The sequence below is a fragment of the Camelina sativa genome, chromosome 12, assembly GCF_000633955.1.
Source record: "Camelina sativa cultivar DH55 chromosome 12, Cs, whole genome shotgun sequence".
Taxonomy (NCBI): Eukaryota; Viridiplantae; Streptophyta; class Magnoliopsida; order Brassicales; family Brassicaceae; genus Camelina; species Camelina sativa.
This window is the reverse complement of record NC_025696.1, coordinates 30,367,001-30,385,057: the sequence shown is the minus strand read 5'-3', so window position 1 is coordinate 30,385,057 and position 18,057 is coordinate 30,367,001. Positions and strand designations below refer to the sequence as shown.

Genomic DNA, 18,057 nt, shown 5'->3' with positions numbered 1-18,057 from the left:
CAGTGTCCCGGTTCAAACCCCGATAATCAATACACAACCGGAAACTCCCATTCTTCTTCTTACAAATAACACTGGCGCTCCCCCACGGTGATACACTAGGACGGATGAATCTCTTACTCAACAAATCCTCTAACTGCTTCTTCAGTTTTGTCATCTCTGCTGGAGCCATCCTGTAAGGAGCCTTGGATAACAATGTCATCCCCGGTTCCTGTTCAGTCGTGAAAGGATCAGACCGAGATGGTGGTAATCCCTTCAACGACTTTAACACATCCTCAAATTCCTCAACAACCTGAATACTGCTAACCGTAGACTGCCCCACTGACTCTGGCATTGATATAGTGACTAAATAAGCCTCACGGCCCTTCTCGATCATCTTCCCAGCCTGCATGGCCGAGATCACGAGACTCCCCGAAGTCGGTCTAATACCCTGAAAAACCAACTTCCCTCCTGGACGCTCAAACTCCACTCTACCCCGATGGCAATCCAAATGTACCATATGCCGATGCAACCAATCCATCCCAAGGATAACATCATACAACTCCACTGGACTGATAAGCAAATCCGCTTGCCATGACTCTCCTGCGATCTGAATATTCATTCCTCTAGCTCGTCCAATGACCCTCAAAAACTTGCCTCCCGCAACTCTGACAACTCATGTACGCTCCCCGGGATCCCCTTGGATTTCCGCACTCTCTGCACACTCTGGAGTAATGAAGCTATGAGAAGCACCATAATCAAACATAACATGGGACTTAAATCCATCCACCAACAAGGTCCCTACACAAACCTCATGTGTTGAGAACCTTACACTTTATCACAGGAAAACATAAAATCTGAACCTACTGAAATTCACAAAGTTTAAGTACCAGAAATTATACATGTGATCGCCCCGGCACTGGTTTCACCAGGCTCTACCGTTGTGTACACCCATGGCGCCTGCTCAATCCATGCCAAAGGCTGCACTCCAGGCTGCACCACATGCTGCACCTCTGCCACTGCCATCTGCTGCAACTTGTGACACATGGGCTTGATGTGCCCAGGCTCCCTGCAATGATAGCATACACAAACCGCTGCCGTCGGAGCACTCCTCTGGGGATAGCTAGCTACCTTGTGATCCATGCTCCTACAACCAAAACCCCCTGCATAACTCGGTCTTTGCGTAGCCTCACACTTCCTCTTGGTTCCCTGCGCAGGCTTCCCGCCCTTACTAGAACCTCCCTGATGATGAGCCTTCCTAGGCTGAACCGCTGGACTAACCATCACTGTCTGTGCCCGGATATCCTTTTCAATCTCTACTACAGTCTCAACCAGCTCTGCACGCGAAGCATAACTCCGTCCTCTACAATGGACCCTCAAGTCATCACAAAGAGCCCTCATAAACCTCCTGATATGGGCCTCCTCAGACTCCATAGCACGAACCCCATAAGATAGAAGTCGACTGAACTCCAAGTCCAGCTCCCGCACTGACCGCGTCCCTTGAGATAACTGAAGGAACTGCACCTCCAACCGGTCTAATGCCTCTCTCGGAAAGTACTTGTGGTTGAACTCCTCCACGAAGTCAGCCCAAGTCATCTCCCTCTGCACTCTCCTAGCAGCCACTGATCTCCACAACACCTGAGCATCACCAACCAAGTTGTGAACCCCTATGTCCACCCAAAACTCCTCAGGACATCTCAGAGTCTGGAAGTTACGTTCCACACTCGTCCTCCACGCATCTGCAGCAGTAGGATCTGTACCACCTGAAAACCATGCAGTATCGATGCCAAGCATCTCCTTGAGCATAGACAAATAACGACTATGCCCTTCCACATCCGCAGCCACTGGCTGCCGCTCCTCCGCCACCACTGGTGGCACTACCTGAGCCTGAGCGGGTACCACTGTTGGTAACCGCTCCAACACATGTGCTAGCAAAGCCGCAAAATCAACTCCAGGGACTCCACCTGCTGGAACTCCCACTCCCGGGACCCAAGTATCACCGGCCACTCGAGCACTAACACCGCCCCCTCCGGCCACACTCATGGAATCCTCCTGGATACCCTGCGACTCACCAACACCCTCAGCTGTCACATTCTGGTCCACAGTATCACTAACTGCAGGGCCTCTGCCCCTACCACGACCACGACCGCGTCCACGACCTCGACCGCGTCCATGACCAGCAACAGCATCATCTCTAGCCATCTACACTACCATGAACAGAAGACTAAACAAACAATTTAAATATACACAAAAACATAGTCTCACCGTGGAATCACACAGTAGGCTCGAAGAGGATGTTCTAGGACTCCATGCCACACAATTAACTAACTCACATAATCAATCAAAATATGCAAATCCCAAACATCTACAGCACAAAGCCTAGTGAACCCAAACCTAGAACCGTAAGGGCTCTAATACCAAACTGAAACGACCCGACCCGTTTATATATATATATATATATAAATAATAAATAATAAATAATAATAATAATAATAATAATAATAATAATAATAATAATAATAATAATAATAATAATAATAATAATAATAATAATAATAATAATAATAATAATAATAATAATAATAATAATAATAATAATAATAATAATAATAATAATAATAATAATAATAATAAGAAATAACTACAACTAGTGGTCCCATACCCACTGACCACCTAACTACAATCACACAACAGCAGAAAACATAAACCATAACATTAAACCAATAAATATCCAATAATTAAATAACCAATATATAAAGTATAAAAAATAAACCAATATTCCAAACAACAAGAATCATAGAACCAGCAACCTAAACCACATTCTAATGACTTAACTCTAGCAACCTAGCAAGCCAGACAACAACCACGAGTCCCTAGAAAATCCTCCTCTTCTCTGCCTTGATTCCACAATCACACTTTGCCTTTCACTGTACCACAAACACAAATTGAGATGCATGAGTGTTTTATAAACACTCAGTAAGGCAATCCTCCCATCAACTGAGCTATACACACAAGCAACTGAGATACCAATGTCTTAAACAATCAAGAAACAAAGCAAACAAACTAGGAAGCAACACATAGTCTCGCTGGAAGGGCGGTGTCGACCGACACCAGCTAAGTGTCAACTGACACTGGCACTTGGAGTCGACCGACACTACCCCACAGTGTCGACCGATGCTCGCTTACTGGTGTCGACCGACACCACCATGGTGTCGATCAACACTATCTCTGCAATCACGTTTCGCTCAAAGTTGAGAGTCGAATCTCGCTTCCTAACACCTCCAATCCGTCCAATACTCAATTCCAAAGCCATATGAATCCGTAGGAACCCTATAGCAACCCAGACAAGCAACAAAACACCACTAACAACACCAAACAAGCAAGACAAAGGAAATCTTAGGCTTAGATAAACCATGGTCATGCACTCACCTCTTTGCAGGAAGATTCTGACAAATAGCAACGAAACCAACCCTCCTAGCAAGTTTCTATCACCTTCCCAGCCTCAGATCTCCCAAGAACAATCCAGAAATCTCACAATCTCTCTAAAATCTCAAGAACACTTGTTTTTCTCTCTTTTCTCTCAAACAAAAGAGAACGGCGACCAAGAGAATTGCCAAAACCCTTCTTTTCGTCGACAAACACTTAATATCTTGGTTTGATGGTTTTCCCTAAACCAAACTAACCAAAATCGAGAATTAAGTCAATCTGGTCAAACCAGAAATTAATGGTGTCGACCGACACCACCCTTGTTGTCGATCGACACCCTCCCCTAAAACACACAGTTTTGGTTCACGAGTGTTACAACCTCTTTACCACCCTCATCCTTAAGGTTAACAGTAAACTAACCTCTAGGATTTAGATTTCCTCCAGCCACCACCATCGCTGACCATCGGCCGCCACTAGCCGCCACCACCTCCGGCCACCGTCCGCCGCCACCTCTCGCCACCGGCACCTCCGGCCCCCGACTTCCTTCCACCAGTCGCCACCACCTCCGGTCACCGGCTGCCACCACCTCCGGTCACCGGCCGCCACCACCTCCAGTCACCGGCTGCCACCACCCCCGGTCACCGGCNTTTTATAAACACTCAGTAAGGCAATCCTCCCATCAACTGAGCTATACACACAAGCAACTGAGATACCAATGTCTTAAACAATCAAGAAACAAAGCAAACAAACTAGGAAGCAACACATAGTCTCGCTGGAAGGGCGGTGTCGACCGACACCAGCTAAGTGTCAACTGACACTGGCACTTGGAGTCGACCGACACTACCCCACAGTGTCGACCGATGCTCGCTTACTGGTGTCGACCGACACCACCATGGTGTCGATCAACACTATCTCTGCAATCACGTTTCGCTCAAAGTTGAGAGTCGAATCTCGCTTCCTAACACCTCCAATCCGTCCAATACTCAATTCCAAAGCCATATGAATCCGTAGGAACCCTATAGCAACCCAGACAAGCAACAAAACACCACTAACAACACCAAACAAGCAAGACAAAGGAAATCTTAGGCTTAGATAAACCATGGTCATGCACTCACCTCTTTGCAGGAAGATTCTGACAAATAGCAACGAAACCAACCCTCCTAGCAAGTTTCTATCACCTTCCCAGCCTCAGATCTCCCAAGAACAATCCAGAAATCTCACAATCTCTCTAAAATCTCAAGAACACTTGTTTTTCTCTCTTTTCTCTCAAACAAAAGAGAACGGCGACCAAGAGAATTGCCAAAACCCTTCTTTTCGTCGACAAACACTTAATATCTTGGTTTGATGGTTTTCCCTAAACCAAACTAACCAAAATCGAGAATTAAGTCAATCTGGTCAAACCAGAAATTAATGGTGTCGACCGACACCACCCTTGTTGTCGATCGACACCCTCCCCTAAAACACACAGTTTTGGTTCACGAGTGTTACAACCTCTTTACCACCCTCATCCTTAAGGTTAACAGTAAACTAACCTCTAGGATTTAGATTTCCTCCAGCCACCACCATCGCTGACCATCGGCCGCCACTAGCCGCCACCACCTCCGGCCACCGTCCGCCGCCACCTCTCGCCACCGGCACCTCCGGCCCCCGACTTCCTTCCACCAGTCGCCACCACCTCCGGTCACCGGCTGCCACCACCTCCGGTCACCGGCCGCCACCACCTCCAGTCACCGGCTGCCACCACCCCCGGTCACCGGCCGCCACCACCTCCGATCATTGGCCGCCGCCACCTCCGGCCGCCGACCTCCAATCACCGGCCACCGACCTCCAGCCACTGACCTTCGGCCACCCACCCTCCAGCCACCATTGCCACCAAACCATGAAAAGTAATTTTTCCTACCCCTCATGTTATTCACTTCATTTTTCAAAATAGTTTGCTATATTCTTAATTATTTGTGTAAATTTGGCTAGTTGGTAAATTGACCCTTTAATGTATCGTGATTATACTAATCATAAATACACCAAAACAAAACGACGTCATTTTATTATTTGTCTTTGAATGGATGATGGGGTTTAAAAAAAATTTACAATAATTCATAACAACTTCTCTAAAATTGTCAAAATCAAATAAATCCCAATAACTCAAATCATTTAATATACTAGATACAATACACTTTCCATAACTCAACAACAAAAAACAAAATTCGTTTTTTTTGAATTGTAATAAATTATTTGGAACAAGAATATAAATTAAGGAAAAAAAAAACTGAAATTGATCCAAACATATACCGTAAAAAACTGATCAGGATTAGTAACTATTTTTATTCATGCTTATAGCTAAACTAAATGAACTACATTTAAACAAAAGAAATGAACGTATATGGTGTAAGAACGTATATGATCTTCTTGTGAATTGGGATAATCATTCAACCTACAAGAGGCTATTCGGGCCAACTACATCTAGCCCTATTTAGGTTGCCAATGGCCCATTAAACGTATATGGTGTATGCTCCTCGTCATATCATCTTATCTACAAAGCTCATATTGCTCCTACTAAATTACAAAAATATGAAGTATTTTTTTCAAGCTATCAAAATGGAGTGTTCGCTGCAGAATCACCTTTTCAACAACCGAGATAAGCTCTTTAGTCGTAAGCTCTAACACTTTTTCATTCCCCTAACAAACTTATGTTTTCTTACATTTTTCCCTCATATTCAAGAATTACTTTAACCGATTATTCAAATTTTTATCTTTGCTTTCAGCTCGACAAAATCGATGGGTTTCAATAGAACAATTCCGAGTAACAGAATCTCTTCTCTCAAACTCAATAAACATGTTTCATTATAGTTGTCCAATATTGTCTACAAGAAGGAGCAAAAACCATTCGAGAGTAAGTGTTGGTTAGTTGCAGTTTTGTAGATAATTATGTTAATTGAAAATTCCTATAAAAAAAATACGTTTTGATTGGTGACCATGAAAAATTTCACTTTTGTACGCAGTTACCAATATAATTTTCTAAATTACGGTTTGATTACATTCATCCTATTTTGAACCAAATGAGTTTAATGAAATAATTTAGGTTTGTGCAACAAGGAGAAGAAGGGTACATTCAAACTCGGAGACGTACGTACTATTAGAGGCAGGACAAGATGAGCAGTTTGTGTCGGAAGACGAACTCAAGGCTAAGCTCAGAGGGTGGCTCGAGAATTGGCCGGTGGAGTTTTTGCCACCAGACCTGGCTAGGTTCGATGACCTTGATGATGCGGTCGATTTCTTGGTCAAAGCTGTATGTGAACTTGAAATTCATGGAGAAGTAGGTTCTGTTCAATGGTACCAAGTTCGTCTGGAGTAAATAAACATATCATGTATGTTATTCTTTTAAAGGTAATAAGCACATTTCCTTGAATTAGTAGTTCTTTATACATAACTGTTGTTGTCGTGGTCGTGGATGTTAAATTCGGTGTGTTTATTATTATAATCGTAGAAAAGAATTAAGGTCAAAGCTTTCGTAGATAAGACACTTGGTCATGCTAAATAATACGCAATTTTAGATGAAAAAGAGATCCAGAGAAAAATGAGTGGTGAAAGACTGAAAGTTGTTTTTCTTACGTTGTAAACCCTCCCCTTTTATAATCTTCATCCTTCATAGTCTGTCTGAATCAAAATGTATACATGTCTGATTTTATAATTTCATTTTTTATTTTTATTTTGAATTTTGATTACTTGCTATGTTGTATATAAAATGATTCGTCCTTATATTTGTATTGGTTTGTTTTCTTGGAATTTGCATTTTTCTCTCATCACTTTGATAGCCAATATATGTATATGATTTATTGAAATAATTTGAGCAAATACATAGCAAAATGGACGAAAAAAAATAAATCAGCAACTACTTAATTCGGTTGTTATAATATAAAGCTTGAAGAAATAACAACCGAATTAAGTAGTTGCTGATTTGCATTACTAATTCTGTAATGAAACTTTTCTCATCTTTTCTCAAAAAATGAAACTTAATTTTTCTCATATTTTCTGCCCAAAAAATTAAAACAGTTTTCTCATGTAAATGACTTTGGTGTTAGAAACTTCTATTCAAAGAATGATGAGTTGCTCGTATAGGTTATACTTATACTGTGTTGTTAATACATATAATTATGTTCTTTCTTGACCAAAAAAGATAATTATGTTCTTTTTTTGTAAAATAAAATTCTTAGAAAGATTTATTGGCTAAAATAAAAATTCTTTAAGAAAAAATTTGTTTGCTATTAAAACTCACTTTATATATCATTTATTGATTAAATACAAAATGTATTCAAATCTCATTCATATACCACCTATCGATTCCTTGTATAATATTTCAAATAATAAATGATTTAATGCTGTCATAATTTTTAATTACATATTGTTAAATATTTAAATTCACAAATTAAATAATAATATATAAATTTGAATTGTGGATTTCACTTGATTTAATCTTGTTGTTAATGATTTACTTGTGTTTTATAGAAAAACAATATCAGAGAGATCAATGTAGGCTATTTATATAGTTAAAATAAAATTATCAGTGAAAATTTCATATTTAATATTGATAAATAATAGTAAAACTAAAACAATTTCCCACCAATAGGGTGAGAGCAAAACTAAAATTTGATATATGACTTGATCAATGACTTTTAATACTTATAAAAAATGCAGCTTAAAATATTATATAAGCTTTTTCACACCAAAAAAAAAATTATATAAGAAATCATACTTAGTTAAAATAAAGAAAATGAAATTAAAGATTTGAATACTTTTTATTTAATAATTTATTTATTTATAAAGCGTTTTTAAATGTAAACAAGTGGCAGAAGTACAATGCAGCAAATGGGGTAATTTATCATAGCTCATAAAATAAAATTTATAATATATATAGGATTTTTATAGCTATTATCTTGACACTAAAGAAGAGTTCAACCCAATGCTTTATTTTCTGTCCTAGTTGATCTAAGAAACAATGGTGTGCCATGTATGTGTGAATATTGTAATGTTATAGTGACTAAGTAACATTCCACTACACAAGTGGAGGTAACGTTAACAGGTTTGTTAGTGAATTAGATTAAACTTATGTTGTTGTGTAAATGTAATTAGGGAATGTTTTGGAGGGAGTTTTTTTAAAATACCTTTTCATGGTGTCACTTTTCAAAAATACCCTTTTCATGGTAATGTTAATAGGTCACTTTTTAAAAATACCCCTTTTTAATATATAAAATAACAAAATTATAAACTCTAAACCGCAAATACTAAATCCTATCCCTTAAAAACTAAACTCTAAATGTAAATTGGAAACCCAAATCTAAAAAACAAATTTTAAATTTTAATTTAACATAGTGTAGTTGTGTAAAAAATAACAAAAATAAAAATGTTTAAAAAAGAGATATTTTTGAAAAGGAATATGCAAAAAAATGACATTTCTAACAAATTCTCCAAGAAATTACTATTTGGAAGATATTATTATTATGTACGGCGACTTTTTAAAATGTTATTTGTTGCTGTGGTTTTACTCTCTTTTGTCTTTAAGCCTTCAAAACTAGAAAGCGTGTGAATTGTCAGAAAAACTTGTGTGGTCATTTCAAAAAAAAGAACCAAAATAAAAGTAAATTTAAATGACAAAGTTGGGTAGCTGCAATTGCATTTTGGTTATTGTCCAAACATAACACTCTTTTCTATAAATAGTTTACTCTCTTTAATGTCACAGAAAAAATCAAATAACCACCACAGATTTTAACACACAACTTTCTTGGAGTGAGAAATGATGGGTAGCTTGAACATGGTCTCTCCACCACCTCCGGCGACGAGATTCCGGCAACGGGTAACGGCGAACGGAGATGGGTTTCCGGCGTTTCTTCCGAAGGAGGTACAGAACATAAGAGACCCATTTGCAAGAGCTTTAGCTCAAAGGATCGTACGAGTTCCTGTTCCTCTTCAGGTTCTTCTTCTTCTTCTCTCTCTCTCTCAATTGCATTTTCTAGTTTTGTTGTGAAAGAAAATGAAAACGTATGTTGTTGCAGATGGGAAACTTTAGAGGCAATGTAATGAGTAGCTGCATCAAGCCACTTGTTCAATTACATGACAAAAGTCCCGTTGTTCTTCTCCACTGTTTCGACAGGTTTTTTTTTTTTTTGAATATTTTTACCGGCAATATAAAGTTTTACGAACTCACTGTGTCTGAATTTTACTGAGATTTTAATCCTTTTATGTTGGATTTTTTTTTTGTTTGTTTCTTTGGCACTTAGTTCGTGTTTAGAATGGAGAAGGACACATCCTCTGCTTGAACAAGCTTGTCTTGAGACTTGGGCTGTTGATGTTCTTGGTTGGGGCTTCTCAGATCTTCGTAAGATTTACATTTTTACACAAATTAATCAAGATTCTTGAGAAATGGATTTTTAGAATATATATATATGAACTCAATAATTTAATAAATATTTTTAATAATTTAATCGATTTTTGATTGATACAAAAAGATATCAATATATATAAAAAGGATGAGTCACAATCAGTCAAGAACTCACTAATTTAGTGGCATTGTAGAGGTACTTCCACCATGTGATGCAGCAACTAAGCGACATCATTTATTCGAGGTCAGTACTATTAATTAATTTAATTTTCTACAAGTAAAAAACTGTGTTACGCAATGAATGAAATCAACTGCTAAATCATTTATATTTCTGGGGACAACTAACTATACACTAAATTGGATTTAATCGACGAATACAAATTTGTGTCGTCACTAAATGACAACGGATATAAAGTTGTGGCACGTTGGGATTGTCTAGTCCTTGAAATTTCTCCATGATTTTGGAGATATATTTTGTTGCTTGGTAACTAATTAGTGATACAATGCCAAATTAGCGACTATGCACTTGGTCCATTATTATGTGATCGTTAATTTAGTGATCCTCTGTCGCCTATTTCCTGTAATACTTACCTGATGTTATATGTGGTATGGGTTTTCCCCGGTGGTTGATTCTGTTATTTGGTTTGAATTTTTAGCTTTGGAAAACATATATCAAACGACCAATGATTTTAGTTGGACCAAGCTTAGGAGCAACCGTAGCTGTTGATTTCACTGCTACTTACCCGGAAGCTGTAAGTTTCGGCCAGTTTATCACAAACAAACTATTTTGGATTAAACATCATCTCGAAAAGCTCACTCACTAAATCTGATTATTTCCGCGCTTTTCAGGTTGATAAATTGGTTCTCATTAACGCCAATGCGTATTCCGAAGGAACTGGTCGGCTTAAAGAGTTACCAATATCCGTTGCTTACGCCGGGGTTTGTCCGAGAACGACTCTTGTTATACTCGATAGTTAACGTTTGTATTATAATATGGTTGTTGTTCATTCAGGTTAAGTTGTTGAAGTCATTCCCTCTGCGCCTTTTGGCCAACGTGTTAGCCTTTTGTTCCTCACCCTTATCCGAGAACATAGATTGGACTAATGTAAGATCATAACTCCATTTACTTTTTTTTTTTTCATATATCGAAATGATTTAGAAATGAATCTGCTTTCGTGTAGATTGGCCGGTTACATTGTCAAATGCCATGGTGGGAGGATGCTATGGTCGATTTTATGATTAGCGGAGGCTATAACGTTGCGTCACACATCAAACTCGTAACAAAAAACACTTCACATAGTTATTCAACTTAACAAAAAGGCAAATCAGCTTAAATATTTTATGATTTTGTTTGTGTGTTTTGGTTGTAACACGCGCACAGATCGACCATAAGACGCTTGTTGTATGCAGTGAGAACGATCAGATTGTCAGCAACCAGCTCTCAGTTGTAAGTTTCCTTTAATCCAAACGTCAAAAAATCAGTTAAACAGTTTCTTAATGTTATCAAACAAAATGCAGAAATTGTTGTGTGAGCTAGCAAATGCGGTTTTCCGAGAAGTACCAGATTCCGGTCATCTTCCACACGTTGAGAACCCTAAACACATTGTGAAGCTGATATCAGATTTCGCCAGTGGAAAGATCAATTGATTCAGTATACTGCAACTATGGTTCAAGCTCGTTGAGTGGAGTGGCTACAGAGGAAGGAGTTTGAACTTATGTATTATGTATTAAAATATAGATAGATTAGTTTAGCCTGATGACCATTGGATGGCCAAAAAGGGAAGCTACATAGTATAAATTTCATCATTTTCGTAAGCGAAGTTGTAAGAGTATTGGTTTAATTCCAAGATTTGATGAAAAAAAATTGGGGTCAAAATCTTTAAACTAGATCTAATTGGGAATTGTATTTGGTAAAGACTTCAAATAGCAAACTAAACTATTAGACCGTGAATGAGCCTTAGAAACTGAGGTTATTATTTGGAGACTTACTGGCTTCATTTGGGCTGGGCTCATCGTGAGAGTCAGTACCAACAAAAGAGATTTTTTTTTTTTTTTTTTTGGTTAAAGGGTCTTTTTATAAATAAAAGGAGTTAATAAATACAAGGAATCAAACAAGAACCGATGGAACCAACAGTAAAGAAGAGAAATGAGCTAAAATCTCATAACACCCTTTTTATCAAAACAAATTCTCAAAACTCCCTCAATGGTAAAAGGACAATATTACATTTAATGAAGATTGTTTTAGGTTAAATATAATTAAATCAGTAATTATTCAACGAAAAACACAGTAGCTCAGTGGTTGCAAACTCCATGCGCACGCGCGCGCCTAGAGTTCGAATCCCACTATGCGCGGTACAACTGGTACAACTAGGGTGCAACTGGTACAACTAGGGTGCAACTGGTACAACTAGGGTGCAACTGGTACAACAAGGGGATATATGGTACAACTATGCGAGGTGCAACTAGGGGATATATGGTACAACTATTCTTTAAAAAATTTAAGAGGGATAGTTTCGTCCATTCATTAAAAAAAGGGTAGTGAGATTAAGTGGGGGTAATGCAGAAATGAATTTCTGGTATAGGGGCACTAGAGATGAATTCTCGAAGAGAAATAGAGAGAGAGAGAGAGTGAAAACAGTCTCACTAAACCAGAATGAACGGAAGAGAAAGAGTAAGAGGAAAGAAACAAACACACCCAGAGGTACTCAGCGTACAGACCAAAAGACCTCTAGAGCTTCTCCTTTCTTTGTTGACAAATTTCGGAGGGCTATAGACTTGTTCTTGATGACCAAGCAAATTTTCCGAGCAATAATGCTGAACTGGAGGGTAATACCTTCGTGACAACGGCGATTCCGTTCATTCCAAATTTCGTAGATGCAGGCTTGCCACGCTTGTAATAGAGCAAGGGAGATGATGGCAGAAGAGCTGGCGGAGGTTAGCCACTGGATAATTCGGTCCCATTGCAGAGGAGGAGGGGAGAGCCCCATTTTTCTTACCATCTCAGACCAGATAGATGAGGAGTAAGCACATTCAAAGAACAAGTGATCCCTGGATTCGTTTCCCAATCCACACAGAAGGCAAGTCGGTTCCACATCAAAACCCCACCTAATCATATGGTCCATAATCGGGTTGCGGTTACGAATAAAAAGCCAAGCTGCTAATGAGTGCTTGGGGACTGCAGCTTTGTGCCACAGAAGTGAAAACCAAGGAACCTGCGGATTTGATAGACGGAGAGAATTCCACATTTCCTTAGACTGATAGAACTTATGAACCTTATCGTTGATGATCCAGGTGAATCACTAACGTTAGAATAGGGTATGGTGGTGATGAAGTTAAGAACTTCACAATAAGAATCTGATCTCGCTGGAGGGAGGTTCCAGTTATCCCCATCTTTATAGTCTGACATCAGTGCAGAAAGTAGAATTCCAAGGCGACGTGGTGCATCTTCCCCCAGGAAATGGATTAGCGAACCGAAAGGAGTCCAAGGATCCCACCAAAAGAAAGTGTCCTCCCCTAAACCAAGCTTTATTCTGAGAAAATTTAAAGCCTTGTGTCTCAACTTTAAGAGCTTCCTGAACATCCAAGATACGGAGGTCGAGTTTTCATTCAAAGCCCAGAAACAAGTCGATGAAAGATATTTTCTCCGGATCCAAGCCACCCAAATAGATCCTGCTCTGAAGTATAACATCCAAATGAGCTTTAAAGCACAAGTTTCATTCCAAGCGGACCATGAATGTAATCCTAAGCTACCTTCCCTCTTAGGGAACAAAATTTCCATCCAAGCAGCATTTGCTCTAGAAGACTTATCCAAACAGCCATGCCAAAGAAAAGAGCTGGAGAGGCTATTTATGCATTTGATCATTTTTTTGGGAGGAAGAAAGCACTACTCGATAAACCAACTATCCCCGCTACAAATGTGGATAACAGTTGCAACCTACCCAGAATGCTCAGATGACGGTGCACCCAAGTGTTCATCTTCAGCCTTATCTTCGATAGCAAAGGGTCACAGTCCCGAATCGAAAGCTTTCTGGAACAAAGAGGGAGTCCCAAATAGTGGACTGGTAGAGAAGCTGAGGGAAGAGGGAATTTTGCTCTCATACGGGAGAGCACATCTTCACTTACACCTGAACAGAACATGGATGTTTTGGCAATATTGACCGATAGCCCTGAAAATTTCTCAAACTGAGACAGAACCGTGAAAACCCCGGCAAGAGACGATTCTGAACCATCCAAGAAGATGAGCTAGTCATCTGCAAAGCATAGATGGGTAAGCTCTAGTGGTTCACAACCCGGGTGGTAGCCAAAAATACTATCTTGAGCTGCTTTATTGAGCATTAAAGAGAGCACATTCATTAACAACACAAAGAGGATTGGAGAGAGAGGATCCCCCTGCCTCATCTCAGTCTTGCCTTTAAAATATCTGACGAGACTCCGTTTATACTAATGGAAAAACTTGGCGAGCAAATACAACTCTTAATCCATTCCACAAACTGATCAGAGGCGCCATAAGAGGACAGAGCGGGAAAAACAAAATCCCAGCGGACCGAGTCGAATGCTTTTGATATGTCCACTTTTAGAGTGATCCTAGGTGATAAAGTGGTGAGATGATAGCCCTGAAGAACCTCAGAAGCGAGGAGCACATTCTCAATTAAAAGTCTGTCCTTAATAAAAGCAGTTTGATTTGAAAGGATTGCGAAGGGAAGGATCTGCTTGAGCCTATCAGACAAAATCCGTGAAATGACTTTATAACTTGTGTTCAAACAAGAAATTGGCTTGAAGTCTTTTAACTCTTCTGTTCCCCGTCTCTTAGAAATCAAGACCAATGAGGTAGCATTAGCACAAGACGGCAAGAAGGAGGAGGAGAAAAATTGTTGCACTGTTGTAGTGAATTCCTGGCCTAAAAACTACCACTTCGCTCTGTAAAAGTCAACTGGATAGCCGTCTGGACCTAGAGTTTTATTCAACGGCAAGCACATTAAAGCTTCTCTAACCTGGACAGAGGTGACCTCAGCAGAGAGCAAGGATACTTGAGAGGGAGATAGACGAGATGGGATAAGCCTCTCTAAAAAATCCTTTAAAAAAGGACAATAATCACCACGTGGAGAACATAAAATGGATGAGAAGTACCCCTCGGCTAGATGGTGGATCTCCTCCAATGTTTCTGACTTTGAACCAACAAATTATCTTAAAAGAGGTGACCTCAGCAGAAACCAACAAAAGAGATGGTAACTTAAAAACTGTTTAGATTTTTTTTTTTCTTTTCAAAAGCTTAGTTTAAGTTTGCGTTTTTTGGTGTGTCTTTTTTTTTCTACATGAAAACACATTTTTTTTCTCTAGTTATACACGCAAACGGAAAGTAAACTTATTTTTTTGTTTACGTTGTGGTTGCCAGTTCTAGGATAATGTAGAAACTGCTTCATGAATCACCACAAACAAAGCTTTCCTCACGTTGAATGAAACTTTTGGTAGATATTCAACAGTACTTGTACTTAGTACTGTTTATATATTTTAAAACCAGTTCCTGGATCATATATTAAAGACAAAGCCTTGTCCATTTCTCACTTGATTTGGAGATACAATAATTGGAAATATCTAGGCTTATTAATTGTCAAATCTCAAAAAATTGTAATATATATTTAAAAGTAGTTCAGAGAGGAACCAAAGCAAACCAAATCATATTACGAAAATCTAATTGGCAACTTTAGACTGAATAATAATCAAATCTTAAAACAGAACTTAACTTTAATAAACTAAAACCATTAAAAAAAAAAAGAAAAAAAAAAGGATAAAGCCAAATCTTATCAGATTTTTTTTTTTTTTTTTTTAAATTTTCCCATATCCTTCTTTTGGTATATATACAATAAACTTATAAACCCCACAAAAACCCATCGGACCACGCTAAGTCGGCATAGGGTATTTGTACAAGTCGCTATGGAGGTAATTACTTGCTTGGACTGCAAGAAACAAACCGATGTAGTGATCGACTATCAATCCGGGGATACAATCTGCACAGAATGTGGTCTCATCCTCGATTCCCATTACATTGTCGACTATTTTGACCGAAATATCCAGGCCCGGCCCACCCCTAAAGCAACTAGCATGCTTTAGGTCACCAAATACATACTAACTATTTGGATTAATTAACAAAATATTCCTTAGCTGAGTTGGTTATCTAGTAGTAGAATAAGTTTCTTATCACGGGTTCGAATCTCCAAATAGGCAACATTTGTATTTTTTTAATTGTATGTAATTATGTATCATATAGTTAATGTATATTTATAACATACCATAAATAAAAAATGCTTTAGACCTCCTTGACCATAGGACCGGCCCTGGAAATATCTCACATATGACCTCTCCCATCAGGACCAAACTTAAGGTGGGCACGAACGGTCTCAGGAACCCTAACCCTAATCTCGTTGACAAAGCCTCCTCCACAAGCTACAGGATCTCATCACCGTCTTGCTCCAGTCATAAAGATCTGCTAGAAGACCATCACACGAGGTTGATTGAGGAGCTAAGTTTAAAAAAAGAAGGCCAATTTGATTATTAATTAGTCGTTTCTTAATTATAATTGTATATGCATTATTGTTTGTATATACTTAATTTAGATATATTTAGCCAAGTGCTCGTGAGATTTGATTGCCTTGTAGTTTACTTGCGGTTGATGTATGATTACAAGAGCATGCAGCATCTCCCAATTATCAGGTTTTCAATGATCTACCATGTCGTCTTTGAAGCCGATATTGAAGGTGACTCAGAAATTTCAACTATTTAAGATTTAAATTATTTGTGAGCTATGTTAACATATATTTTTTACTGCAAATTGGGGCTTACAAATCGTGAAGTTCAATATATTGTTCTGCAGACGTCTCAGTGGCTGCGGAAGTCGCGAGCCCTGAGGATCAGCTAAAACTTACCTTGTATCTTAAGGTGAGAACTAATATCCTAATTTCATATTGTTAGTAATTTTCTCTTTGGTTTTAATATTTTTTTTTTTTGAAATATGTTAGTTTTGAAATAAACTCTATGTCTTTGCTTTAAAAGAGAAACAAAAACTATTTTTTAATATAGAAATATCCTACTATATTAATTGGGAAGTACAAATATGAAATTAAAATTTTATATCCAAGTATACAATATAATTATTTTTAATAACTAAATTTGAAGATTTCAAATTATGATTCTCCTATCATCTTTATTTTATTTTATTTACAAAATATTTGGAATTTTCATATAATACTTATCATTAATAAAATGCAGAATTTTTTCTGCAAATGCTGTGATTTGAATTTTTGAAAACGAAGATATATCATTCAATCTATGAAAAATGTGTGTTTTAATTTTCACATTAGGAGGTTGGTAAAAATAAATTTGTATAGATGATAAATTATAATTTTTATTTGCTCACAATTATAATCATAAAATCATTATTTTATATTTCACAAAATAATGATGTAAATACAACAAACAAACAATAGAAAAATGTAATAATATATCAAAAATAAAATACTATAATATTCTAAAATAATTAGTATTCAAATAGACTAATAGATTTACAGAACAATTAAAAAAAATATTATCTCAAACAAAATAACATTTTTTAAAAAATATAACAATAATTTTATTATTATATTATAATTTTTTTTAAAAATGTTGACCTGTGCTTTAAGCACGAGATATCTCCTAGTATATAATTACTAAAATAGTTTCACTGAAATTTACTAATAATTAAAAGAAGAGTCTTTTTTTTCTTTTCTGGAAACTAACAAACTTATGATTTATAGTTAGAAAAATACACTTATTTATATCTTTAATGAAAAATACATGTTTTATATATTATATGACATTTCAGTCCAAATCTAAATTAAAATCTATAAGTTAAATAAATCCACAAGAAATTGGAAACAGTATCAACTATTGATATGCTCAAATTTACCCTAGAGCTATCTCTCAAATTAAGAGATCACTGCAGTACTTAGGGGTCGAATTCCACAAGTACTCAAGACTACACAATAAATTATAGAGTTTTGTAATTATGCTAAACAGATTAAATTGAAATAAAAAATAGCAATGCTAAATATTAAATAAAGCTGTTGTAAATTTAATGGATCAAAAAGCTAGGCCTAGGGAATTTCTCAGGAAAATATGAATTATTAAATCAATCAATAAATTAGGATTCAAACAATTAAGAACAGATCTAGAACTCTAAACACTTTTGTAAATTAAATCAGTTCTCACTGCAAATAATATCTAAATTTAAAACCAGAAAATCCAAATCT

The 18,057-nt window shown here is 37.6% G+C and overlaps 3 protein-coding genes across 3 annotated transcripts in view; all 3 read left to right on the top strand.

Moving 5' to 3' along the window:
- On the top strand, positions 5,941 to 6,904 carry LOC104732926 (protein CHLORORESPIRATORY REDUCTION 7, chloroplastic-like). The gene is made up of 3 exons (XM_010452529.1): positions 5,941 to 6,052; positions 6,165 to 6,292; positions 6,482 to 6,904. Exons 1-3 carry the CDS (start codon positions 5,971 to 5,973, stop codon positions 6,752 to 6,754), a joined length of 483 nt encoding a protein of 160 aa, XP_010450831.1. The 5' UTR covers positions 5,941 to 5,970; the 3' UTR covers positions 6,755 to 6,904.
- On the top strand, positions 6,702 to 11,660 carry LOC104732927 (putative 2-succinyl-6-hydroxy-2,4-cyclohexadiene-1-carboxylate synthase). Its single transcript, XM_010452530.2, has 11 exons — positions 6,702 to 6,786; positions 9,137 to 9,367; positions 9,450 to 9,547; positions 9,675 to 9,772; positions 9,970 to 10,019; positions 10,432 to 10,527; positions 10,625 to 10,714; positions 10,788 to 10,880; positions 10,957 to 11,052; positions 11,157 to 11,222; positions 11,294 to 11,660. Exons 2-11 carry the CDS (start codon positions 9,191 to 9,193, stop codon positions 11,420 to 11,422), a joined length of 993 nt encoding a protein of 330 aa, XP_010450832.1. The 5' UTR covers positions 6,702 to 6,786; positions 9,137 to 9,190; the 3' UTR covers positions 11,423 to 11,660.
- LOC104734020 overlaps positions 15,707 to 18,057 on the top strand; it is a 24,379-nt gene continuing 22,028 nt past the window's right edge. Inside the window, exons 1-4 of the mRNA XM_010453531.1 lie at positions 15,707 to 15,836; positions 16,111 to 16,296; positions 16,402 to 16,527; positions 16,644 to 16,708. Of these exons, the coding sequence (XP_010451833.1) occupies positions 15,707 to 15,836; positions 16,111 to 16,296; positions 16,402 to 16,527; positions 16,644 to 16,708 (507 nt within the window). The remainder of the gene's footprint in view (positions 15,837 to 16,110; positions 16,297 to 16,401; positions 16,528 to 16,643; positions 16,709 to 18,057) is intronic.